The sequence below is a fragment of the Aulonocara sp. 'chitande type north' Nkhata Bay genome, linkage group LG5 (assembly GCF_057382095.1).
Source record: "Aulonocara sp. 'chitande type north' Nkhata Bay isolate Kocher_YH1m ecotype deep benthic linkage group LG5, A_spYH_male_GT1.1, whole genome shotgun sequence".
Lineage (NCBI taxonomy): Eukaryota > Metazoa > Chordata > Actinopteri > Cichliformes > Cichlidae > Aulonocara > Aulonocara sp. 'chitande type north' Nkhata Bay.
The window spans coordinates 19,983,628-20,011,340 of record NC_141348.1 but is presented as its reverse complement, the minus strand read 5'-3'; the positions used below and the strand labels follow the sequence as shown (position 1 = coordinate 20,011,340).

The window sequence follows — 27,713 nt, the reverse complement described above, 5'->3', positions numbered from 1 at the left end:
CGAAGCAAAAAACCCCAAAAATACCAATATTATCGCACGTTTTCTGCTTCTTTACACTGTATTCGTTTGTTGTACGTTATAACGGATCTCTACCATCCGCTGTGGTCAGCCAATCACAAGACAGTGTAAAAACAGATCAGTCATTTTGTTTCATTTGTTTACTAATAGCGTCTTAGTGGTTATAGTTGCTCCATTTTATCCAACAGGGTCACATTTTTGCATTTGCTTTCGAAGCTGAAGTGGTGCCTGATCACCCGCGAGCCGCCTGTTTATCACTTCACAGTCCACGATACACAACACAACATATAAAATACATGATTCATAAAAAAAAACTCCCAGTGGTCGACGCTTGTTCTAAAAAAAGTAAATACTTCCTGCTCACTTTGCATTTTCCAAAAAAAGCAAAGAAAGTAAAGGAAGCAAACATATGCAAACACACTGGCTAACCTTACCAGCACTACACCCACGCAGTATATAGTCTCCTGTCAAAAAAACCCCAAAAGAAAATGAGAAAAAAAAAAGCAATCTTAATATCGACATAATGTTCAGTTTGCAGATGAAGCGGTAAAACACAACACCTCTTGCAAAAGGAACTCTGAGGTTTGAATTTTCCCGTGCCTGGCGATGCTTTTGCATTTGCATCACTTGCATTTTTAAATAACGAAGGAAGAGGAGGAGGCAGATCCCTGTTTAACCCTAGAAGACAAGTTCCAGCTTGCGCCTTGCTGAAGTGTTGAAGTGTAATTTTATGGAGCATATATATTATACTTCCTACCTAAACACTGACACATTGTCAATGTGGGAGCATGGAGGAGCGTTTGAGTGATCTTACATTATGCATTTGTGGGCTGCGTGTTTATCTCTCCTCAGATCGCTCGCACCACGACCACTCTACTTTTCTACTTTCATATCCCTTCTGTCATATTCAGCTCTTGAAATGAGTGCTACATGGAAATACAAAGTCCTTCTCTCTGTCTCTTCCAAATCCTCTGGAGACCTCAAACCTTACTTTTACTCTTTCAGTTGCCATGGATACCTCTGCTAAGGCAGCTGATTGGAGGCAACAATAAACTCTACTCTATCAAGGCCCCGACAAAAATTTGTCTCCAAACTGAAGATCTGAGAGTCTCCCTGTATCCTTTCTCACATGCTAACACGGCCACTAACATACATATAAACTCAAACTGATGCACACGCAGGGGAATTAAGTGCTGGGTGTCAGAACAGAACAGAGATCAGTGCAATCTGCTCCAGCAAAGTCCAAAGCCACAGTCACCATCTAGCTATCCCAGCGGAGGAGACAAAATGTGCGAAATCCATTCTGCAATCAATTAAGGAGCAGTCAGCCACAGCACTCCTGCTCCAGATGTGACCCCCAGTGCTCCTGAATGATCCTTAGTGGAGTTCAACTCTGGTTAATAGCCTAGTTTCCACTAAAGCACTAAACTGGGATAACTTTGCCACAGCACTAATTGTGCAACAACAAAAAGTCTGCTCTGCAGGACCAGAAGAAAAGCAGAAATACTCTTTCTAACAACAGTCTTCCTATTGTGCTTTATGTTATTTGGTAAAAAAAAAAAAACCTACAATAATACATAAATGATTACTAAATGATCACTGGCACTCATTAGAAACCTTTACTTGCATTTCAGGTTCAGATTTACTGAGTGACTCACTTTCACTTCACTGTGTTCCTGCTACTTTAAACAAATCTAGTTTAGAGGCTTTGGTTAATGCCAGTTCCAGAAATGCTGGCAACCCCCAGTGTTTCCACTCCATCTCCTAGTCGAGACACTTAGTCCTAGGTCACCTTATTCTCAAGTTATCACAAGATTTTCAGACTTACTTACTCTGATCTTGAGGTTACTGAGATCCAAACTCCTCTGAGATTTTTAATAGTTGTGCCTATGGTATCAATTTGAAAATCTTGGTTGACTTCCTTCTAGAGTTGTTTGCATAAAACTTTACCTTTGACCCTAACCTTGAGATCGACTTCACTGAGATTCAAACTCATCCATGCTTTTTTCAATTTGAAGCTCGTTGCCTCGTTCTTGAGTTATCACATTGACAAACTCAGGTGTCCACACCAACCATGCCAGCTCTTTAGGGCTGAGGGGTAAAAAATTTGGGACGCAGTTGATTTGAAAAATCTCACAAACCCAGATTTTCTTCACAGAAGAGCATAGAAAACATCAAATGTTCAAGCTGTGAAAATGCACACTTTGAGTAAGTCTAAGTCTGTAATGTGACTGGGTGTTTACATCTTTACTTTCAGATGTAAAGATTTGCAGAGGTTCACCAATCTGCATCTACAAATTATGGTAGAGCTACTTTTGGCAGCTTTCTTATTCACAAGGGGTCTATGCAGCAGGTAGCTCCATATGTTTGAGTTGGCAGATTTTTATGCTAGATGTCCTTCCCAAAGGGAGTTGCGTCTCCTCGTGGGACTGATTAAGGGATCTTTTGCTTGTTAGGTAAATGTGTAAAGCACGACACTATGGAGACACGCAAATTGAAATTATGGAAAAAGTTCATAAATATGTCTATTCAATGTAACATTGCAAGGACTTTGAATATCTCGTCATTTTCATTTCATATCATTATCAAATGTGAAGAAATCTCTGTGCGCACGGGACAAGGTCGAAAGTCAACACTGGATGCCTGATCTTCAGGCTCTTGGGTGGCACTGCATTAAAAACAGGCATGAATCGGTCATGGAAATCACTGCACTGGCTCAGGAACACTTCCAGAAATCTTAGTCGTGAGCACAGTTGGTGAACTGTGCTCAGCTCCATCCACAAATGAAGGTTAAAGATTCTACATGCAAAGACGTAGTTGTAAGTGAGTATGATCCAATATGGTCCTTGGCCAAATCTCATTTAAAATACACTGAGATAAAGAGGAAAACTATTATGTGGGCAGATGAAAGAAAATTTAAAATTATTTTTGAAAAACACCAGCGCTGAATCTCTGAACTAAAGGGGAGAGACCACATCCAGCTTATTAAGTCCAAGTTCAAAAGCTGCATCTCTGATTGTATGGGGGTACATTAGTGCCTATAGAACTAGCACATCTGGAAAGACACCATCATTCCTAAAAGATATATGCAGATTTTAGAGTAACATCTGCTCCCATCCTGACGACATTGTTTTAAGGAAGGATTTGCTGAACTGGCCGGCCTGCAGTCAATTCATCTTTCAAAGGTCCAGCAGATGGACTCCTCAGTTCGCAGACATTTCAGACTGTTGTTGATGCTACTAAGTTGTGAACATTGCCCTGTCCTAATTTTTTTTCCAAAATGGAAAAAAACAGAAAGAAGATTGTACATTTTCTCAGTTAAAACATTTTATTTGTGTTCTTGTTCTACTGTGAATAAAAATTGGCCTTATGAGATTTTACAAATCATCGCTTTTTGTTTTTATTTAAATTCTACACAGTGTGCCAACTTTTTGGGAATTTGAATTGCACAGAAACTTGTGAAATGCAGTGATTTAAACTTTCAAAGGGATTTTGTTTAATCTTGGAATCCAGTCTCTCTCACTCACTCAGTACTGCTTCTTCCTCTTTAATGATACTGGTATAGTCACTGCACCACAGCAGAGGCTCATTCATGCTTCTGAGGTTCTTAATTTGGTGGTCTTGGTATCTGGGGCTTTCTCTTTGATTACTTCAGTGAGGCTGTCAATAACAACCCTGGACTCGGTTTTGATACACCAAAGTGAAATCAGTGGGGATGAGCGGTATTTTAGAATTTTAAAATCACTCGGACACTAATTTGGAAGAGAATGTCTATATTTATTAGCAAACCACAGCAGGTATATTGACATATGCATGCATGATTTACAGCACTAAAATCACTAATATAACTAATGATCGTTTAAGTCTAAAAATGGCATTTTCTCTACTGACCAGCAGGGGCAACTCCACTATATGGTGACGTTAGGCTGCAGAAACAAGTCAGTTTGAACAGAAGTTAACTCTCAATTTAGTTTAAACATCATTCTAAAAGGTTATTCATCTCAATTGTCAGTTTAAAAAATTCTTAAGATGTACTTTAGGATGTGGCCACAGAGATTATGACGGTACTGAAAAACACATATAGGGCTTGCCTGTTTATTAATTTTTACTGCTTTCACTTTGTCTTTTTTAATTCTATTTATTTATTTTCCCCAAGCCAACATTAGTCATTAAAATATCACAATTAAGGCTCATAAATGTTACTAATCTTGCTTCCCAGCCAAGTAGCAGTTTCCTTCTGAATAATAGTGAGGTTTCCAGCCACCATACAAAAAGAAAATTTCCAGCTGTGCTCAGTTGGTCACTTGGCTATTTTCCTATTATTCCCATCAGTACACTGAATGCTCATTGGCTCAATGACTTGTGACTATCAATTTGTTAGCAGATGAGCATACTTTGGACAAAACCGCATTTGTGATTCTAACTACAATTAACTTCATAAGTTATTCAAATATGACTTGAAAGTAGTGATTTGATATTTTCTCATACACATCTGTGTAACTGGAAGTTTTTGCAAGATATTGGACGTTTCAGCCCCTGTAGGCTTTCAAAGGAATGGAAGTTCAGACCTGGAAGCAAAGTCAAAGTAGCTACCATGATGTCCTCCGTTGGTTTCTTAAGTCTCATATTGAAGATTAGCATTTCAAAGTCACCATCTTAGAAAACCACACACATACCTTTCTGGAGATCCAGAAGTCTTTGTGCAGCCACAGCTTTTGCCTTATGATGGCCTCCAGACAGGCTACAGTTTTCACCTTTCCAACCTTGAAAAGTGTCTTGAAGCTATGTCTATATTTTATATACAGTCTATAGGCCCCATTAATTTTGGATTATTCAACATGCAATGAGACTGGAAATCCAGTGAACAGAGATGGGACAAAGTTAGCTTTACATGTTTTTCTGTAAGGCTGTCTAAGATTTGGGTAAGTTTTTAAGGCATTTTAATCCATGATCTTTCCCTCCACCTAACCAAATACTTGTGTTGCCTAAGCTGAACCCAACTGTGATTGAAAGCTAAAAACTGTCTAAAAGAAAAGAAGGCGCACGTCTCTCAAGAGCAACTTGGGCAGAGGAGGCTGGTAAAGTCTGGTAAACTTCACAAACAAACACACCCACTTTCCTTAATAATGCATTTAATTGAACAGCACGCACCCTGAGTCTGACCTTAATCTAACCCCATCGTAACGTCGACCTAACCTTTATAAAGCTAACCAAAGAATATTTTACCTGAGAATGTCATTTTTCACACAGATAAGGATGTTGCATACAAGGCCTACTGTGAATACATAGTAGCTGTGGGCCTATAGAGAGCAGTGTGGCACCCTCTAGAGGCTAAGAAGAGTATAGTGATTTTCTTTTTTTTCTTTTAGCAAATCCGATTCCAATCATCTGATTTTCAACAAGAGTTCATGACTTTTTTTTATTCCCAACATTTAATGTTTTTTCTTCACATTTTAACTATGAGAGCCCGTCATAGCTGAGGCTTCAGTGAGGTGTGTATGAAATTTCAGGAAGCTGGGAACTATTATTTCTTGGAGCTTGTGTTGTACCCGGTGACGTAATCAGTTGCGCATGTGTCCAGATTCAGGTTCTGCACGCCATTGTGGAAAATAGTTACTTACACATTATTGACTCTTAAGCCTGAGCTAGAATTCCTAGTTGACTTCCCCGAGTATAATAACTGAAGAAGAAACTGTCCCACAATGGCTACGGACTCCTGGGCTGAGGCAGTGGACAAGCAAGAAGCTGCGTTGGACTCGGTAAGGCTTAACTTACGCAACACGGGCTAACCTGTTGTTAGCCTGCTTGGTAAATGCTTTGGCCTGGTCTGGCACACTGTTGAAGAAATTCGGTAGTCTGTTTTTAACGTGGACAGCTGAAATTATTCAGTGAGAGCGCCATCAGTGAATAAAGTGGCTCCCGGTGACGCCCGTCTCTGTAGAGTTTCATTAGGTCGAAAACGAAACTACCGGCTTGGCTTCAGAGCTAAGTTGAATTAGCTCGTGAAGAGCTGCTGCGTGCTCAGCGGTTTGATAGCTTTAGCAGCTAACTGGCTAACCGGCATATGAAGGAGGGGGGCTTTGGAAAAGTCAGACTAATTATTTAGCCCCAGACGAACTCAGTTTATTTTGTTCTTCCTCGCAGATGGGAAAACTTCAATTAAAAGAGAAGCCAGAAGAAAATGGTAAGCATCCATGTGCAGCTGAATTGGGGTAAGAGCCAGTATCCATAAAACAAGGAAACCCAAGCATGTACATATTGGCATTATTTATTGCAGGCACAAACGCAAACGCAAAAGACTCAGCACCTGCAAAGTCAGAAGGAGAGAAGGCGGCAGATGATGACGAAATTGGTATGCGGTAAATTATCTACATGTGTTGAAAATATGTGTGCATTCATTATTGTCTTTTAGTTGGATGCTTGGTTGGCTCTTGTTCTAAAAGAGACATCTCCCCTATCTTGTTGTTTCAGAGGACGTAGGGGCACAGTCTTTGTTAAACAAACTGATTCGAAATAATCTGGTCAATACAACAAATCAAGTGGAAGTTCTTCAGAAGGATCCGAACTCTCCGCTTTACTCCGTCAAGTCTTTTGAAGAATTAAGGCTGTGAGTGAGATCTGTTTGTCTGTCTCGGTAGCCTAATCACTTAATATGTCATGTTTAACAGTATTGACACATGTATCTGTTGAGAGTTCCCAGCAAGGACCTGTGTTTAAAGATGCACCGATGCACCAGTCTTTTGGCCTGATTCAGATTTCTCACTTTTCTCTTTAAGTGTGACCTGCCTGTTTTTGCAGATTCCAGTTTTCTTTCTGAGAGCTAAAACTGACCGCACATACAAGTATTCATCAATTCAAAATAGTATTTTTTTAGGTACTATTTCAGTAGGTTTCTCATCTGAAATAACTGAAAGTAAAGTCCTCTGATACTGGAAAGAGGATAAAATAACTGAAAATAAGTTGTTGTTTTTTTTACCAAACAAAACCAGGTGCAACTGATTTATATAATAGAGCTACTGTCAGGTATTTACCCCTGTGTTTATAATGTCGCCAGATAATGTGACACAGACCCTTTTATTTTTCTCACTCATCTCCATAATTCACCTCTTAGTTGATCCTTTGCTCATAAGAGGCTGCTGGTGCTCTGAGAACTGGATAGCTTCAGCTGTAGCCCTGTTTTTAGGGAAGTTTTTGCCCACACTTTACCTCAGAACTTTGTCTTCACTCACTTCCACACTAACACCGTAGCACGTGTCGTGAGTGTCATGCGCGACTGTCCGCGCTGCATGAAAAAGGCTGGGTCATAATCGGTCAAACAGGAGGCTGATCAGCCGGTCACTGGTCCGGGCTGATTCCAGTCCCCGGCTGGTGAATCGGTGCATCTCTAGTTGTGGTGTCTCTTTTATGCCCATCTTCACCACGGTGAGTTTACACAGACTGATTGTGACTGATGCTTCACAATCCTGGCATTTATTTTATTTTTTCCTCTCTGTACAGTAAACCACAGCTGCTTCAGGGAGTGTATGGTATGGGTTTCAATCGGCCATCAAAAATCCAGGAAACTGCCTTACCGATGATGCTGGCTGAACCGTGAGTGTCCTTTAAATAATGATATGCAGACATTAGACTTACTGAATCACTTAACCCTGAATAACATTCTGATATCCATCATATTTATTACCACCCGTACATCTAATTTCCTGTTTCCTGTAGTCCACAGAATCTGATTGCTCAGTCTCAGTCAGGAACAGGGAAAACGGCTGCCTTTGTTTTGGCTATGCTCAGCCATGTCGATCCCAACAACAAATACCCCCAGGTGAGTGTCAACTTTCTTTACTGTACTATAAAGTCACCATTGAAATCCAAGTGATAAGCATGACTTGTCTTGGACAAAAACATTCCTCTTGTCTCTCATTGACGGACATGTGTTCTCTCTCAGTATTAATGTTTAATGTTTGCTCTCTTTTCTCGTCGTCAGTGCTTGTGCGTGTCACCCACCTATGAGCTGGCGCTTCAGACTGGCAAAGTGATTGAACAGATGGGCAAATATTACCCTGAAGTCAAACTAGTCTACGCCATTAGAGGAAATAAATGTAAGGCGCTTGTGCTTTCTGCTGTGCTGCATGTGTACTGTTATGTACCGAATTGTTGTTAGAACCTTTTGTGCGTGTATGAGCACGTCTGTCTTTTTTTCCAGTGCAGCGGGGCATGAAACTGCAGGAACAGATAGTTATTGGCACACCTGGTACCATGTTGGACTGGTGCAGTAAATTCAAGTTTATTGATCCCAAGAAAATTAAGGTGTTTGTGCTTGACGAGGCTGATGTTATGATCGCCACGCAGGGTCACCAGGACCAGAGTATACGCATCCAGAGGTCAGCCGAAGCAAATTAAAATAAGACTTGAGAACCATGTGGCTTTTTAAAATTTTTAAAATTGTGCATGTTTCATGCCTCATTTCTTTGCCACACAGGATGCTGCCCAAAAACTGCCAGATGTTGCTGTTCTCAGCCACATTTGAAGAGTCGGTGTGGAACTTTGCTCAGCGCATTGTGCCTGATCCCAACATAATCAAGCTGAAGAGAGAGGAGGAAACACTGGACACCATTAAACAGTACTATGTGTTGTGTAACAGCAAAGAAGAAAAATTCCAGGCTCTCTCTAACATCTACGGCGCCATCACCATCGCTCAGGCCATGATCTTCTGCCATGTGAGTTGATCTTTAATTTAAAAAAAAACAGCGACTCTGGCTGAATTTTATTTCTTCTTACATAAGCTTACACATTCTTTTGCTGTTTGTCATCATTTGTTGCCAAGCTGTTCCTCTTTAATCCAGAAGTGAAAAGAGAGCTCTGCAGCATGAGCTAACTTAAACAGAATAGTCTGTTTTTTATTTAACCAGGGAAGGGCCAAACTCAATCCTTTTATACTTGGACTCTTTGTATACACACCTGGCATGTTGGTTAACTGACTGAAGCGCACCCTTTCCTCTGTTCAATTCAGACAAGGAAGACAGCAGGCTGGCTGGCAGGGGAGCTGTCCAGAGAAGGCCACCAGGTAGCGCTGCTTAGTGGAGAAATGCAAGTGGAGCAGAGGGCTGCAGTCATTGAACGCTTTAGAGATGGAAAGGAGAAGGTCCTGGTCACCACAAATGTTTGCGCTCGAGGTAATGATGTTCAGATGTTTGTCATATGAGTTTTATCTGTTTACATTTGAAAACACTTTTTTTCCCCTTACTTTTGCAGTTACGTTAGCACAATATATATGTGGGTTTACAAAGTAAGTTGCAAAAAAATATGTTTGAGGTGTAAAGTTTGGTTTAAAAAGCTGTCTCAGCCTGAATGCAAGCTGCTAGAGATCAGCTTTAATGAATTTGGCTCACCACTTAGGATAACCATAGGTCACCAGGATACCATACTTGCATCTACTCACTCTGACCCATTGTATCAGAGGGAGGCAATTAATGGATTTTTGAAGGAATTGCAGATTTATTTATTTTTTTGTCCTAGGTATTATAAAAAAGGCTTGGGGTTAGTTTCTGCCCACAATATCCTGAAATTGTTTTCATACTTATTTCAGTTTTCAGCAGCTTTTCTAAATTCTACACTGTACGGCCTAACATGCAATTTAGAGGAAGCCTTAATCCACCGCCAAAGATTATCATACACTGTATGTAAAAGATGGAAATAGCCTCCAGAGTCAATGTGTTACTGCCTTTAAACCTGCACAAAAAGGTCAGTTACTGACCATGTGACTCTTTTTGTTATGATATAGTCTCAGTGGATAGTTTTTTTTTGGATTGATTTAAGGTGGGGGTTTTTTGTGATTGACAGGTTTATGCTTCATGAGTGTGCCGTGTACTCATTCATTCTGTGCTCAATATAAATAAATAAAAATCAAAGACACTTTTTACAGCAGTGCAAGTGTGAATGTGTTTGATGTCAGACTGTATGAAATTAATTGGATTTCTACAGTCAAATTAAAACATTGGTGTCCTGCACATGTACATTGTTTTCTAGTAACTCTTTATTCCTCCCATCTTCTTTACAAACAGGTATTGATGTAGAGCAGGTTTCTGTGGTGATCAACTTCGACCTGCCAATTGACAAGGATGGTAACCCTGACAACGAGACATACCTGCACAGGATTGGCCGCACAGGTCGATTTGGGAAAAGGGGACTGGCCATTAATATGGTGGACAGCAAGATGAGCATGAACATCCTCTACAGGATCCAGGAGCACTTCAGTAAGCAGCTGTTTAAAATAAAAACAAAACATGTACTTAGCCCTTCTTCCAGCCAAATCTCAGCCCCTCTCTGAACCCCTCTCTTCTGTGTGCTCTTCCTCTGCAGATAAAAAAATTGAAAAACTGGACACTGATGATCTGGATGAAATTGAGAAAATTGCCAGCTAAGAAGGTGTGTTCACGCGACGGACGCTCGCTTCCCTCCCCCACGTCTTTGCTCTCCAAGGACTGTACGCTCCTACAATTTTATTGCTTTTATTATTTTTTTTAGCTGTCGGAGAAAAGAGCAAAACCACACACAGCATATGTTTACATGTGGATATGTCTCCTCTCAGACACGTGTTTTGTAAGTCTCTGATACATACCCTATTTCACTCTTTGTACTCCTTTAAATAAAGTGTATGAGTTTAATGCTGTGTATTGTGATGCTGTAAAAGCAGGCATAGTCGACTCATTTATTATTATTTTTTAAATGGGGGGGAGGGGCGGGACTTTTTTTTTTCTTTAAATTTTAAGCCACTGGTGGCTGTAGTGGTGGCATGATACAAGCTATTCTGTAAAGAGATTCACAAAAACCCTAAGAGAAAAACAAAAATACTCATTTTATGTGCCGCAAATGTTTTAAAATATCACTGAATGTAACCGTATCATGTGGACTATTACAGCTTTTATCGTGCTTTGTTATGACTACCAAAATCAGTACAAAGGGTGAAGTTGGGTATGCTGCTCCGAGTTGTAGTTTTAATTGATTGTGTCATTGAAATGGTGATGGTTGGGGTTCAAGGGTCTATGCAAACTTATCAACCTGTGATAGCTACTATCGAACACTTATCAACCTGTATTCACGTGACACAAATTAATCCTGAAATAACCTCAGCTTTAGCATCAGGGTGTGTAGTCTAGTCAAATGCCAAAAAAAAAGGCTGCCTAGAGTGATAACGCATTACTAACTCCAAGTCATGGACATTTAGATGTTTCTGTGTTTAGTCTGTCATCGGCCAACCACACATCTCACACGCATGCTATTTATATCCTTTTTTTTTAATTTAAACATGAGGACGAGCTTGGCGTCACTGCTGAGCATTAATCATTAGTCTTCTTCCTTCATCGCTCATAAAAATCAGATTTTTAACTGAAAATGTGACCATTACGGTGATGTTTCCTTTGTGTATCACTGTCCCCACTCAATCGTTACAATCAGGGTTTCAAGTTTGACTTTAGCTCAGCTACATTTCTTCACCCAGACTGTGCTGTTATTAAGGATTGTGAGTTTAAAAAAAAATTACGCAATGCCTTCCTCAAGTGCATTATATACATATGATTTTGTTATTAATATTTAAGCTATTGGGCTTACATTTCTGACTGACACTTGAAATTTTGATTATATATTGAATTATGGGCGTCTTTAGGATGTGTGAATTATCTTCTTGAAACCAAATGCTGAATTGACTTGAGGACCTATGCTAATCAGATTTACTATGTTGCTCTGACATGGTCGCCTGGATAGGAAATGTGTACTTGTGTACATATTTACAGAAAAATTGTTTAAAAAAAATAGTTACTGAATTTTTGAGATTGTCACTTCTAAGAAGTGCAGAAACATTCCTCACGAGGTTCGATTTTGACAGACGCAGCACTTCAAATCAGTTAAGCTTGCAACAGTTGGGTGACTGTACAAAAATCAAGAAAAACAAATGTGTGATGTTTGGTGTATTTGATCACTGCACTGGAAGATTAAGATCGGTGACTGGTCAATCTAAACCTTCTACAAACCTCATCTGGCTCCCAGCTGCACAGAGAAGACTGTCGGTGGTAGTGCGGATTTTATGGACTATTTATGGACAACTTGATGAAAAATCACTTAATGAACACATGCAGCCAAATTGGAAGGAACTGACCTCAAGCGTGAGAATCCGTAGGAATGGTCTGTGAAGACTTTTGGGTAAAGAATAAGTGTATGCAGTTTTATCGGACACTCGGATGTATACGTTATCAGTGAGTGTGTGCACTTTGTTGATCCATAATGTAACACCACTGTATGAGACCCATGGACACAAAGCAGTTTTGGCTATAGAACGTCACACTTTTGCCCACATGTATACCTTGTTAGATAATTTTCAATAACCTACAAAATTCATAATTGTACACGTTGCCTAATCGGGTTTAGGGCAAGTAGCCTGTTGTAACCTAAAGATCTATGTAGACAATGACAGGTTCAAGGTGTGTGGTCTTCTGTAGCTGAGCTGCGTTCATGGACAGTTATGTACTCTTAATATGTTGAATTAAAAGAACATCTAGCTGTTCATATGTATGTCCCCTTAATGCTTATTCATATAGGTCGAACTAGAGTACAATCACTGTTTTTAGTACATGAGTGAACACACAGCATATTATACATTAAATCACAAACTTTATTATATTCGTTTTATAAGGACATTTGGAAATGCATACAAATAGAATATTCAAGTAGCATCAATCCTTCCTGGTGGAGGTGAGCAGTTCCTCTGACAGCTGTGGTGAAAGCTGCAGGTCTGAGGAGACAAACAGAACTTGAGACAGGAAGAATTCATAAAAATGTTCCTTTTGTTTTCTTTTCCCAAAAGATGAAAATATGAGTAAAAATATTTTTCCTATCCATCAGTTTTCTGCTGCTTATCCAATTCCAACATTGCATGGAGGCTGGAGGGTATCCTAGTTACCATAGAGTACACATAATGGAAAAAATGTTGCTTTATAAGCTGGAATAGTTTCAAGTTACTTTTAACTCGAGGAGTTACTAAAGTGTGGTTAGTTGAAAATCGTGTGGCATGATTATGTATTTCATCTGGATACTGCAAATACAAGTAAGCCATAGTATAATTTAGCTTGTACAGAAAGCCAAGAAAGTTTATCGTGCATTTTATCAATACTTGTATAATATGAACACCTTAACACTAATCTGGCCGCCCTATTTTGGACTAACTGAAGTCTGTTCAGATCTGTCTTATTAGCTGCTGACCAAATGATTGAGCAGTACTCTAGATGAGATAATACTAGTGCATTAATGACATCTTTCATAATTGAAGAAGTGATATAAAAAGAGCATTTCCTAGCTATAGCTATGCCCTGTCCCATTTTCTTAATAACAGAGTTGATGTGCTGAGACCATGAAAGGTGGTGGTTTATGGTAACACCAAGTAATTTAATCTGGGTGACCTGTTCTAATACCGATCCAGCTATGGAAAGATTTAGTTGTGGGCTGTTGACTAAGCGTACTCTACTTCCTATTAACATGGATTTGGATTTCGACACGTTTAAAATCATGTTGTTTTTACTTATCCAATCAAACACGTTCAGCAAATCTAGTTGTAATACGCTTGTCAATTCAGAGTAGCTACTGGCTGAATAAAACATGGTGGAATCATCAGCATACATTACAAGATGAGATTTATCCAGGACATACGGCAAATCATTTGTAAAGACTGAGTAGAGAAGTGGACCGAGGCAGCTGCCTTGGGGTAGACCACAGTTCATTTCACAGCCCTCCGAGAAATAACCATTATAATAAACCTTTTGCCTTCTTCCAGACAAATAACTTTCCATCCAGCACAAAGCAGCTGGTGAAAATCCATAACATTTTAGTTTATCTATCAAAAGATCATGATTTATCAAATTAAATGCAGCACTAAAATCCAAAAATACCACCCCGGCCAGATTCCCATTATCTAGATATTTGTACCAGTTATCTGTCATGTGAATAAGAGCTGAACTGGTGGAATAACCAGGTTTGTAGGCATGTTGAAACTGAGTGAGTAACTGATTTTCTGTTAGGTAATGTTGAATTTGTTCATAGACAATCCTCTCCATAATTTTACTTAGAACGGGGAGTAGACTAATAGGTCTGCTATTGACACCATTAAAAACGTCATTCTTGTTTTTAGGAATGGGAATTATTTTCGATTCTTTCCACTGCAATGGAAATAAGCTGCATGCCAAAGATCTATTAAGTATGTGACATATAGAAAGGGACACAAACTTGGCTGCAACTTTGAGCAGTTTCCTGTCTATGTTATCAGAGTTGGTTTTTATTCTCACCTGTATCCCTGTAGTCCACTCTGGTGAGGAAAAGGCCGTGGGCTGGAGCAGCCATACCCTGTGGGTAGGCCAGAGAGTCTCTCGCTTCCAGTATTTTCTTCAGCTGGGGTACTGAGAGCAGCCCCTGGCCCACTGCCACCATTGCCCCCGTCATCCTCCGCACCTGGAGGAAAAGGCCAGATAAAGAGGTTTTACACAGAAGCATGCACAGCTTGCTTTAAGAGATTTAATGTTTACTTTATTCTAAATAAAGCTTCAGTCACCACCAGCAGATGTCGCTACTGGCTCGTAATCTCACACGCACAGAAATGGAAATATAACTTGAAAGAAAATCTGAAGAAGATTATCAACAAACCTGCTTATATAGAAAAGATTTACTTGTGAAAGTCAGCTCCCAGGATGGTATCTCTCTGGAAAAAGGAAATAAAATTTGTGTCTTAGCCACATTCAAAGCACTACACATGAAATGTTAGATTAATGAGACCAAGGCCAGCAGGCATGAAGTCTACATGGAATCACGGAGAAAATGTGTAAGGATAAAGAAAGGTTAAATGTTGCCACAGGAGTTGAAACATCGCACTGCTGTCTAAAGCACATTGTGAATGGTTGTCAGATGTAATGTAATATTATTTAGTCTGATAAAAACCACTAAGCAAGAGTGTGGATCCAAAGCACACCTACTCATTTATTCCTCTGAGTGAAAAAAATATTACTAATTAAATAAAAAATAAAAAAAAATTTAAAAAAAAGAAAATAATCCAGCCTCATATCTTTACATCTTAAGTCACTCTTGTGCAGCAGTGCTGTTCCCGCCTGTGTGAATATAACTGATGTGACATTCATGCCAGGCATCAAATGAAGCCTGGGTTTGTCATCATGCACAGATTTGTTTAAATGTCACACACTAAATATGGCACTGCAGCTTAGCCCCAACAGGATTATGTGTGATGCCACATAAAATATTATTATTATTATTATTATTTTGCCCCTGCCCTCAAAAGGGAAAAAAGAAAGGAAGAAAAAAAACCTCTCCCTGATTCTTATTTTGGGAAGGACAGGGTGAACTAAGGAAACAGGCACATGGGAAGAATTGGGTCAAATGCAAATTTGACTCAGTGCTTGCTGTCTGATTACATTCGACATGTAGGAAATGTAGAGACAGATTTATAGAGCAGGGCTTTTAGCCCGTGGACTTGGAGGTCAGTATCTTCAGATGAGAATAAAGCACTGCTGGGCCTCTTGTTGCACATTTGCAGCGCTGTGTTATTATTATAAAGCCAGGCTGCTTTAAGCTGGTAGGAAGCCAACAGTAACTCACAGAAACACTCATTATAACCAAAGTTTGCAGAAGAGCACAAAGCATGTGGAACTGTGAAGCAGATGGGCTCCAGCAGCAGAAGACCGCACCAGGTGCCCCTTCTGTGAGCTAATTTTCATTTCACCCTGTTTACTGAACATGACAATGAGTTGAGTGTACTCAGATGATGTCCGCAGTCACCAGATCTCAACCCCAAAGAGACCCTTTGGGATGTGCTGGAAATGGAGAGCCACATCACGGATGTGCAGTCAGGAAATCTGCAGCGACTGTGTGATGCTGCGGTTTTCCGCTCAGTCTGAATTTTTAGTTGTTAATTTTGCTCAGATGGGCGGACAAGCTGGTAGCATTGACATGATAAGTCAGTTAACTACTTTATTATTTATTAATAGACTTAATCAAGCAGTAAGCGTTATGCTAGCTTTATGATGTCCTTTATGAACAACGGTGCTTTGTCCTTAACGCTAGCATGCTAATGATTATAACTGTAACAGGACAACAGCTAGGTGCTCTGTTAAGCTGTGCTTAATGTAATCATATGAATTTTTGTACACCTACCAAATTTTATGGGATTGTGGCAACACCTCTCGATTGGATTAGATGCTGGTGTGGCTTAAACTAATGGTAAACAAACAAATTAGGGATGTCACACTTCCTGCTGCGGCACGGTTTGAATTCTGCATATATTAATTTCAAAATGTGAAGACTTGTTTTAAAATGCACACCTACCAAATGTTAGCATGTTAACATGAAAACAGAGTCAAGGCTACACAAGGCCCTAAAATAAATAAATCTCTGTTCACTTATGCATGAAAATAAGATCAAATATTTCGGGAGGTTAGAAAAAAGCCCTTTTTTTCAACTTTGAATGGAGACCAAAGTAGTCAGCCTCACAGACCACATTTCCCCGTTTTAGGATCAAAACTTTAGTTGAACCTTAGACTCCTCAATAATTCATCAGTCAGTTTCTTTTCATTTTATCACCGTTTCTTAGAATAGTGACCCTCATGAAAAAATAAACACAGCTCAGCTGTAGGCTTTCAAAACCCGACAGAGACCAATGTGGGCCACATTGGATCATTCATGGGAATTCTGCAGAGGGTAGAAGAAGGGAAAACAAAATCCAGCAAAGACCTGACACAGCACCTGAGAGATGAATCTGGCCTGTCAGTTGATCCATTTACTGTTTACCAAAGCCTCATCAGAAATTTAATCCAAATTTGTCATTACTTGTTCAAATTGTTGGCAACATGTACGGAGGAGGAAGTCAGAAGTAAAGTACAACAGTGAGTGTCTAAAGCCATCTGCAAAATATAATGGAGGCTCTGTCATGGTTTGGGTCAACATTTCAGCCAGCAGTGTTGGAGATTTGTCAGAACTGATGGAAACATGACTGCAGAAAAGCGCCATCAGGCTTTGATCCACCGTGTAACAGCATCTGGAAAGCAAATGACTGGTGACAGCTTCATTTCTCAGGATGACAATTATCCCAAACACACCGCCAATGCAATAAAAGTGTACCTGAATAGAAAAATACACAATGAAACACAGTCTGACCAGAGCCTGGACCTCAACATTATTGAAGCAGTGTGGGATCATCTTGACAGAGAACAGAACACAATTCAACCAACATCCAAAGAAAAGCTTTGAATGTCCTTCAAGATGCCAGGAGAACTATTCCCGAAGACTACTTAAAGGAATTACAGGGATGTTTGCCTGAGAGAGGTAAAGGTGTTTGTACCAAGCATTGACTTTGTGGTTAAAAAGCTGCATAAAATTGTACAAACCTTGTTTTTTGCCTTACATAATGTATCCAATTCCACAATAACTTGGTCGTAGGTATTGTGGTCTCAATACATACTGTGGCCTACCTGTGGAAGTGAGCATATGCAAAGGAGTTTCCCTGCTGTATACTGATCACATCCATCGTCTTCACAGGATTTTTGAAAGGCAGATCAGAGTTGACGGCCCTAAAGCTGCTGAAATCGTGAGTCCCAAGCAGTAGGGAAGCTGCCTCGTGCATAGCGTCCACGTTTAGCTCTCTGATGAAAGACAGAATAAAGAAAAACGCTTTTTATACAAGTGACCATTTACAGTATTACAATGCATTTGAAAACCGGGAAAATGTGAAGATTCTGAGGTCATCAGAGCTCCTGAATCAAGATTCGAAAGCCAACTCTTGATATTGCAGCGTCACTCAAGAGTGACCTGGCTGAACAGCGAGGTCAGCCACAAATGTACACATGAAGTACATCTTTTCAGAACTCCATGAATAATTTAGTGGAAAACTTATGTAACAGAAAGATAATGCCACGTGAGCGAGCAGAGCATGCCCACGACCAGCTCATTTAAGGCAGAGAACCAGAGCGAGCCGGTGATTAGATTCTCTCCAGTCTCACGCTTCATTTGCTGCTTAAATATGATCTGACAAAGAGAGAGGGAGGAGAGAGAGTGAGCGGGAAAAGGGAGAAGTGTGCTGAGTAATAAAAATTTTAACATAAGAATCAGGAATGAATGAAGATGTGCAAAAAATATCTTAACGGTCTAATTAACAAATCATTAAGTCCTTACTTTTCGCTATGTTGGGAGGGGGGCAGCTGTGACCAGTTGGTAAGAGGGAAGGAAGACAGAACTGACTGATGACCAATGATAACGTGGTCACTGAATTCCAACATTCAAATAATCTTAAAAAATTGTTTAAAAAAAAAAAGTAACTTTTTTTTATTGCAGTGGGAGAACTGGAGCGAGTGTGATGACGCTGGAGAGGCGCATCAAAGAGAGGAAAAGAGAGACGCTGCTGAGGCTGAGACGCTCAGGGGTGTGAAGAGCAACATGAATGTTGAACATGAGAGAGCGATAACAAAGCAGAAGATCCAGAGAAAGAAGTTAGTGAAGGAAGGAAGGAGAAAAAGAAAGAGATTGAGAGAAAAAAAATGGACAGAAGCAGAAAAGAAGGGAAAGAAAGGATGAAATGCGTGGGTGTTGTTCTGCACGTATAAAAGCCCGCAGCTTATCTTGCCCTACTTTTCCCCAAAAAAGTGAGGAGAAAAAAAGATACAAACGCTCAAACACAAACTAAAATGTTTCTCTTTGTGGCCAGTTTTTCCAATCACAGCTACAAGAACCTTGTGTAAGCTTCGAAGCCAACGCCATTTAATCTCTTTCCTACTTTTTACACTCTATGCATCCTCTCTCCTCTCCTTCCTCCTCCTTTGTTTGCATTTTGCGCATCAGCTCAGATAAAACACTTCGTTTGGCTGTCTCTAATGTGCACCTCCTGCATGGTGCATGTGGACTATTCATGTGTTCAATGTGCCATTTTTCTGGTCTGAGTCTCCATTACACAGAAAGAGTGTGTCTCTGCTTTTACACATATACACAGTCAGATTCAGCTTCAGACTGAGCCCTTATTTATTTCTTTTTTTAAGGCAGACATCATGCACATGCACACTAACACATGAAAAAGAAAAAGACATGACTGAGAAAAGGGAGGGGTGGTGCATAAACTGGGATAACTCACGTGTTGCGGAGGCTCCAGCACAGATCCCAGTCTGTGAGGGGAAGGAGAGAGTGGTGGGAGATTCCTAACGCTATTCGGTAGACGTAGGTCCGAGACTGGGCACGGAAACGGGCATGGAAGTCATGAGGAACACGGTGGGCACGGGTGATCCTGAAATAAAATGGACAAAGAGAAGTGAAACCTAGGATTTAGGATGAAGAAACTTGAAACATGCACATTCATAAATATTCTTATACATCTGCACTGAAGCCTGGAGGTGATCTTTAAACATTCAGTCTGGCTGTTCAGTGAGAACAAAACTATCTCTGATTCTTTCTTTGTAGAGGCAGTCCCATAGCAAAGATGGTGTCAATGCTCCTTTTTGTACTCCCAGCTAGAAAAACTGTGTACAAGCCATGCTCCAAAGTGCCAGCATTGCAGCTTTTAACACAAAGACACACCAACAGAGTCCTAAAAAGGCTGCCAAGAGCTTATTTTAACACAGTTAACATCAGAGCAGAATCTCAGGCTGAGCCTCTCTGATGCGATTCCAGCAGGATAACACGAGACACTCCCTGTGTTTTTGCGCGCAGAGGCAGGGACTGATGTAATAAGTAACAGACTGGATCGATTCCTGATTCTGCGAGACGTCTTAAAGTAGACTGAAGAATGACACTGGCATTTCTGGCTACAGGTTCTGCACGTTCAATTGAATTACTCTGCTGCGTGCAGTGTCGTTACTAAAACAATGAACCAAACTGAGATTTACAGAGAGTTTGAACAAAAAGGGGATTCCCCCCCCTTTTTAGTAGTTTCAAGCTGTCCTCGTGCCTGATTGATGCTACAGCAGTAATGAAAATATCTGAATCATTTTTGATTAAGATCAAGAATTTATTGTCAGATTGCACAGAAATTCACTATTTCTATCGATTTAATGCAATGCAGGGCAAATCTTTCCTCCTTTGTCTCATCACAGTATTACAGTCAGTTATAACAACAGCTGCTATGCATACTATTACATTATTATTAATCAATAGCCAAGCTTATAATCTGCACTGACACATACTCAAAAAGCCATGTTTTACCATTTAAGAGACGTAATACTTAACTCGCAACCACTGGCCATTTTATTAAGTACACGTTGCGAGCATCAAGGTGGACCCACTTTTGTCTTTAGATCTTCTTCATTCTGATGCTGTTTGAACTTCATGGTGTCAGCAGCGCTGTGAAAAACGACTTGTTCCTGATTTCATGCTTGCTTCCCGATTTACACACTTACAAGTTTCAGATCATCAAACAGCTTTTATTATTTGACAAAGCTAACCTGAGTAAATGCAGTTTTTAAATGATGATTTCATTTATTGAGGGAAAAAAGCTATCCAAAGCTACCTGGCTCTATGCAGAAACAAGTCCAGCAAACCACGGCGAGAGCCATTATCCAGAAATGGGAACAACTTTCCCAGCCAACCAGTTATTATGTTTAGGAACCAATTTTTTCCCCACATAGGGCCTTTTTTTTTTTTTAATTAACAAACGAGGGTCATCATCTAAAAACTGCATTTTGTGTTTACTCTGTTATCTTTGTCTAATATTTAAATTTATTTGATGATCTGAAGCAAAATTAGCAAATCCCAGGGCAAATACTTTTTCACAGCACTTTATATGCTTAATTGCACGGAGTTTATGCCAGTTACTGATTAAACAAGCAGCTAAACAGGTGTGGCTAACAAAGTGCCCAATGAGTATTTATAGCTGTTACAGCGGTTCAGCTTGCTAAAATTTGCGATTTAGATGTAAAACCAAATAACACCTAAAGCTGATGTCAATGTTCGTCTTGCAAGCTTTTGTTCATGTACCGAAAGCACCGCACAACAAATGTATTCTAATTCATGTTAATTCATCTTGTTCCACAACATATAAGAAGGCAAAGATGTAAAAATTTACACTAATAATGACAATAAAACAAGTGGCTCCATATTGCACAAGGTTTACACATTTGCCTGGTTCAATCCTGGTGACACAGATCCCGCTGGGCTTATCTCAAGGAGGGCACATGGCATACAAACCTGCCAAATCAAATATGTGGAGCTACCTGCTGTGGTGACCCCCTTGACCCCTTTTAATAATAAAACACTTATAATTACAATACTGTGACAGATGAGGTTCCTTAATTCATGTCTCTGTAACCTTCAAGAACAAAGAGCTGCATTCACCTGCATCAGTGTAAAAAGGACTGCACAAAGCACATTAGCACCCTATAGTGTTTGATCACATGTTTGTGCCAGCACACAGAGCACGCATTCAGTCACGCATGTGCTTGAGAATGTGTGCGACGGCAATCGGTATCTGCACATGTGTATGTCTATGTAAGCGTGTGTTTGTGCGCAACCGGGGAAACTAGGTTAGGTTTCCAGGGGAGGAGATTGGGTGTGACACGTGGCAGAGGAAACCCTTGCATCTGCCTTCAGCGGCCGCACCAATGTGAAGTGACAGCCTTTCGATGGCCTCCAAACCCCACACACACACACACACACACACACACACACACACACACACACGTAAAATTTTCATTAGCAGTGTACAAAGCATGGTGTCACACATTTGGGAGCTGGGGCATTGTTTAGCATGGCACTATTTTGCTATTCAGCAGTTTCCTTTTATGCAAAAAGAGCCGGTAGTTTTAGGCTAATTGAGGCCAATTTTCACAGCAGCTCAGAAGACAAATGAAGCTGAAGGAGAAGAGAGATTTTTTACAGTGTGCAGGCTGTGCTCAAATCTCGCCTTGGCTCTCTGTCTCTGGAAGCAGCAGATGAGCTGTATCGTCATTGTAGCTGTAACAAAAGCTCTTCCCGCTGTGCAAGATGGGAAAAGATAGTTTGGGATGTCAGATCTGACACCACAAACTGCTTTTCTTTCACATCAACAGTAAAACGTTCTATCTAAAACATATGAAGTGTGTTTGTGTATGAAACACTTTTACATTTTAAGTGTCAGCTGAAAACAAAAAGTGTATATAGAGTGACGAATGATGCAGTGAGTATCCACGTGTGTGCATGTGCGTGCTAAACAGATGCTATACACCAAAAAAGCAGAGCAAAGATAATCCTTTCTAACCTTCTCTCTGCAGGTTTGGGGATTAGCAGTTTCTCTCTCCCCTCTTTCTTTCTCCCAGCGTGCGCTGTTCAAACTCACTCTCTTTATTCAGACTCATCTTTCCACGCCCTCTCTCACTGGCACTGACTGCATTTACCCAATACCATCTCTTTATCTATTGCTTTGTTCTGTACTTCTTCTCTCCAATCCTGACTAAGGAACAGAATGCCACAGCAGCCCAAACCAAAACAGCCAACTATGGCTTTGAATAATGTAAATGTATGTAATGAAGGGATTACAAGGGGAGGAGATGAAGAAAACACAGGAAAAAAACGAGTCGGCAGATACTCGTTTGCAGCAGTATTTAAAGATGCCCTTTTCCATTACATATTCAACAGGTGAACTTATGGCATTTCACCACAGCTATGTATATCCCAACTGTTGAGGCAGATGTTTAAGTCAGTCATACTTCTTTCTGGGATTTATTTACCACTGTATGCCCCTCAGGATATGTATCTGTGTATCTACGCTCAACACGTACTGCTGCTCCCTGCTCGTTATCATAAATATCTAATCAGCCAATCAAATGGCAGCAAAAGGCATACAGACATGGTTGAGATGACCTTTTGAAGTTCAAGCATCATAATTGGGAGGGTAAGTGATTTATGTGACTTTGAAGGTAGTATGGTTGTTGGTGCCAGACAGGCTGGTCTGAGTATTTATGAAACTGCTGATCTGCTGAGATTTTCCTGCACATCCATCTCTCGGGTTTACAGTAAATGGTTCAGAAAAGATCAAATATCCAGGAAGCAGAGGTTCTCTGGGCAATATTGACTCAGTGATGTCAGAAAAGCATTGCCAGACTGCTTTAAACTGTCCGGAAGGCAACAGTAACCAATATAAACACTTGCTACAAGCAGAAAATGTATGAGCACAACCCTTTGAACCCTGCAGCAGATGGCCTACAGCAGCAGAAGACCACACCAGGTCTTACTACTCTGAGCTAAGAACAGGAAACTGAGACTACAACTCAAACAGCCTCCTCTGAATTGGACAACAGGTGACTAAAAAACATTGCCTGGTCTGATTTCCGCTTTGATTCAGATGGTAAGGTCAGAATTAGCCAGACACAGCATGAAAGAGTGGATCCTCTATGGTGGTTTAATGGTGTGGGGAATATTTTTGACAGACTTTTAATACCATCTGGGCATCATTTAAACACCACAGCCAACCTGAGTATCGTAGCTTTTATGCTTTCATGACCACAGTGAACTCTTCTTCAGATGGCACAAACCTCAAACCATCACAAACTGGTTTCTTTAGCATGACAATGTGTTCACTGTACACAAATAAGCCCCGCAGTCCCCAGATCTCAATCCAATAGAGCACCTTTGGGATGTGATGGACTGAGAAACTCTCATCATGGATGTGCAACTGATAAACTCTGCAATAACTGTGTGATGTTTACATATCAATATGGACCAAATTGCTTCCAGCACCTTGTTGAATCTACGCTTGAAGAATTAAAGCAGTTCTGAAGGCAAAATGGACTCTAACCTGGTACTAGCAAGGTGTACCTAACGAAACAACCAGTGAATGTACGTCTGCATATGTTTGGCCATATCCTGTGTGTCTCCATAGTAAACATTTCTATTTTTATTTCTCATTGGTGTTATTTATGGAGCAGTCAATCAGGTTAAATTGTGCCAATTATAAAAATTCATAATAGCTTTTTGAAAACTATTTTGATCAGGCAAAAATAATGCCAGGAATGGTTTCTATTTATTAAAAAGTACAGTGCAGTTAATGAATAAAAATCCTGCTTGGTTTGACCACCTATTGCCAACAACAGAGAACACACTGGCACTTGCACACTGTTTGTCAAGCTACTTGACAGGTCAGTTGTTACAAGATGGCAACACCATCTATCAGAGAAAACACAAGGCTGCTGCTTCACCAGCTGACTAAACTGCATTCACTCAGTGTAAGAGGATTAAAAAAGAAAAGTCACATTTAGGTCAATTTCTTGGCGGGGGGGGGGCAAGATCAAGTAGTGCTAAAGGAAACTACTTTAGCACTCATCCAGGTTATGTTCACATACCTTTTGATGTCTCACTGTTTCTATAATGTGTTCAGAGAAAACTGATCTCAGAGACAGAGAAATGTGTTTTTATTTGGCTTAAGTGGCTTAATTACATAACTCAGAGACTTACAAAGTCATAAAAGCACTCATGCACTCACCAAGATTTTCAAGACCCTTTACTCACCTGATCTGTTCTGTCCCGAGGTGGAAATTGAGCGCCTGAACAAGAACATCTTCAGTGAACGGCAGCTTGTCATTCTTGCGTTGCAGGTCAAAGTGTGCGGAGTTAGAGAGGGCGTGGACACCCGTGTCCGTCCTGCTGGAAACTGACAGGGATACAGGATTGACTGGCCTCAGTCGCTGGATTGCATCCTACACAAAGACGAAAAGATCTTTTTAGATATTAATAGCTTTGGGTTGATAGCCTAGAAAACAAATAACTTTTTTAAAGCTCACTTTCAAACTTCTGCAGCCACTCACAGCCTTGTCTGCCTCAAATAGTTATCAAACAGAGCTGTGAACAGAGGCATGATGTGACAAGAAAGACTGATCTTTTTTTGCCCTGTAATCTGTGTTTCCTTCTCTCTGTGCTTATTTTTGGGCTTTTTATGCCTTTATTAGAAACAGTAGACAGTAGAGAGCTGACAAGAAAACAAGGAACAGACAGTGATCAAGAAAGACATGCAACAATCCACGAAGCAGCTGGATGTGAAACAGGAACCTTGTTTATGCGTCATATCATAAGTTTGGTGATTGTAGTGCTCAACCCAGGTGTGGAGTGCCACACCAATAAGCTGAACTTCATTATTCACCCTCTGGAGTCAATGGGCATGTTGGCACGTCCAAAACAAATGACTGATTTTTGACAACTTAGAAGCACGATGGAGCCTCGCTTAGTCCATGTTTGGAAAGAGCAGAAAGTACGGACTTCAAACTGTATGCCAGGTTTTATTCCTAACAGTGCAGTTATATGGATTTTTATGACAGTTTGATGCATATAAGTCCTACACCACAAAAACAGATTAAAGCCAACAAATTAACAGTATTTCTGTTGTGAACACATCTTACTGTAAATAACACAGAAGCTATTTAGATATTTAATGATGTGATAACTATGAAAAATAACATATGCAAAAGCAAAAATGTTCTAAATCACATTTAATGGTATATTTTAGATCATCTCTAAAGATATTTGGGATTCAGGCATTTAGGGTTTGCGCTTATGATCCCAAGGGGTGGATGTAGCTCAGGAGGTAGAGCGGGTCATCTACCAATCTACCAATTGCCTTACCTTTTGCAAGATATTAACCCTAAGTTGCTCTTAGATGCATCCATCGGAGTGTGAATGTTACATAGAAAGGGTGTGAAAGGGAGAATGAGGCGTGTTGTATAAAGTGCTTTGACTGCTCAGGTAGAGTAGAAAAGGACCAGTCCATGACTTAGACCTCAGAGAGTTAGTTTTATTTCTTTATAAGCTTACTGGTGTGGCCCTTAACATTAGTCCCATTTTCTCATGTGGATCCTTGCTGCCTTTGAATCATTTATTGAAACCGCCTTTAATCATCAGACAGCAGTCTGATCATTCTCACTTTTTAGATTTTCAAAAGGCATCGACATAAAGTTGAGATTGTAAAGTTTTTTTTATATATACGACAAACAAGCCCAGAAAAAAGGATCCAAGTCAAAGATTAATGAAATGCTTATGCATTACACCATATGACGCTGCTTTTGATGAGTGGATCAGAGACCTAGAGGATTTAAGGCCTATAATGAATTACTAAGCTAAGCAGACTCATAAAGTCATGACACAGCTTTTTAAGCCTAACTACATTTAATACTAGCAGCTCAAAGGCAACTTGTCACCTGATTAGCTTTAAGTGAGTTAAAACATACCTCCAAGTGGTCCTGGACCCCTTTCTTCCCCAGCTGATGTGGAGGGACTTTCACTGCTCCACTGCAATAATGATAACAGTAGTGGTATATTCAAAAATAATAATAATAAGATATAACATCTCAGTGTGCCCTGTAACCTACCGGTATTTTGTTCCGATGTACTGAAAAAATATGAGGTAACGAGCCCGGTTGTGCATGTTGACTCGAAATGTCACTGTGCATGTTCCTCGTTTACGAGAGTGGAAAAACTGCAATGCAGAATCATTTCATGGATCCAGCTGTGACTGATGTCCCTGCAGACTGAACCTCTGGTGAAACGTTCCTGTGCTAGCCAGACACGACCCCTCACCTCCAAGTACCACCGAGAACCCTCTGAAGTGTAGTCCGGAAGTCCACTGGAGACAACAGCTGTTAGAATTCTTCTGTTGACATATGAGAGCGCACGTTACTGTGTCACGAGGCCGTAGTACAGTGCAGACCCGATAAAAGAGCTGTTACAAGCGCCGCGTGATAACTAGCAGTGAGATGGCACGTGCACTGTATGACTCTATCCAAGCTGTGACACCTATGTTCAGTGCACGTTACTACACAGCAACATTTCTGGATGTTTGCCTCCTTCCACATTGTAGTACGTCGCATTTTGATTACGTCGCTCCAGCCGCAGAGCCTTCTTGCTCCAGTCATTGAAGCCAGATACTGTACTCACGTTTAAGATTGGTCGACAGCAAGTAGTCAATGTACCGCTAACAAGAGCAAGCGGTCAAGCGGAGTCAAGCAAAAAAGAAAAAAGTTTAATGTTTAAGATAGATTGGCCATAATTAGTTATATCAAATCTACAATATTATTTTATTTATTAAGTTGTCCACTTTTTTAGGTGATTTGTAGGTGTCTAATTTATGATAAGGTTAATAAGGTTAGTAAATTTAAGCTCATTCAAAGGCTCATATGTTTACAAACCACTGTTGCTATTTTCTTTAAGTCTATTCTCTGTGCCCCCCAGAGAATACACATACCTACACATTTTCCACATAGATGATGTTTAAGCTGATGCTAATCATGAGTGAAATATCACATGCTTAAGCCAGTTTTTGTGTTTACAAACACTGTATAGACAAAAGTACAGGACCACCTACACATTACACCCACAGTAGCTTTTAATTCAGTTCAATTCGGTTTTATTTGTATAGCGCAAAATCACAACAGCAGTTGCCTCAAGGTGATTTGCGCTGTTAAGGTAAAGACTCTACAATAATATAGACAAATCCCAACAATGATGGGCATACGGAAAGGAAAAAATCACTTTTAACAGGAAGAAACCTCCTGGAGAACCAACAACCAGCCTAAGAGCACAGAGAAAGAAAGAGAGACACTTTAATGATCGAACACAAATTGATGTATAAATACAGAGAATGAAAACATGCCAGTGAAGAAAAAACTTTCAAAGCATCATGGGAGGCCCCCACCAGCTGCTACAGTCTATTGCAGCATATA

At 40.2% G+C, this 27,713-nt stretch overlaps 2 protein-coding genes across 2 annotated transcripts; one reads left to right on the top strand and one right to left on the bottom strand.

Moving 5' to 3' along the window:
• The first annotated feature begins 5,563 nt into the window (after positions 1-5,563).
• Positions 5,564-10,676, top strand: ddx19b (DEAD-box helicase 19b). The gene is made up of 12 exons (XM_086291918.1): positions 5,564-5,777; positions 6,163-6,202; positions 6,296-6,370; positions 6,490-6,625; positions 7,516-7,608; positions 7,732-7,834; positions 7,997-8,111; positions 8,216-8,393; positions 8,492-8,729; positions 9,023-9,185; positions 10,074-10,265; positions 10,372-10,676. The coding sequence occupies exons 1-12, from the start codon at positions 5,721-5,723 to the stop codon at positions 10,431-10,433; spliced, it is 1,452 nt and encodes a 483-aa protein (XP_086148044.1). The 5' UTR covers positions 5,564-5,720; the 3' UTR covers positions 10,434-10,676.
• A 1,979-nt stretch (positions 10,677-12,655) lies between these two features.
• Positions 12,656-26,846, bottom strand: pusl1 (pseudouridine synthase like 1). The gene is made up of 8 exons (XM_086291919.1): positions 26,364-26,846; positions 26,223-26,283; positions 24,514-24,701; positions 19,175-19,324; positions 17,526-17,696; positions 14,695-14,749; positions 14,340-14,502; positions 12,656-12,796 (listed from the first exon to the last, which is right to left on the bottom strand). Exons 1-8 carry the CDS (start codon positions 26,417-26,419, stop codon positions 12,738-12,740), a joined length of 903 nt encoding a protein of 300 aa, XP_086148045.1. The 5' UTR covers positions 26,420-26,846; the 3' UTR covers positions 12,656-12,737.
• Positions 26,847-27,713: the final 867 nt, after the last annotated feature.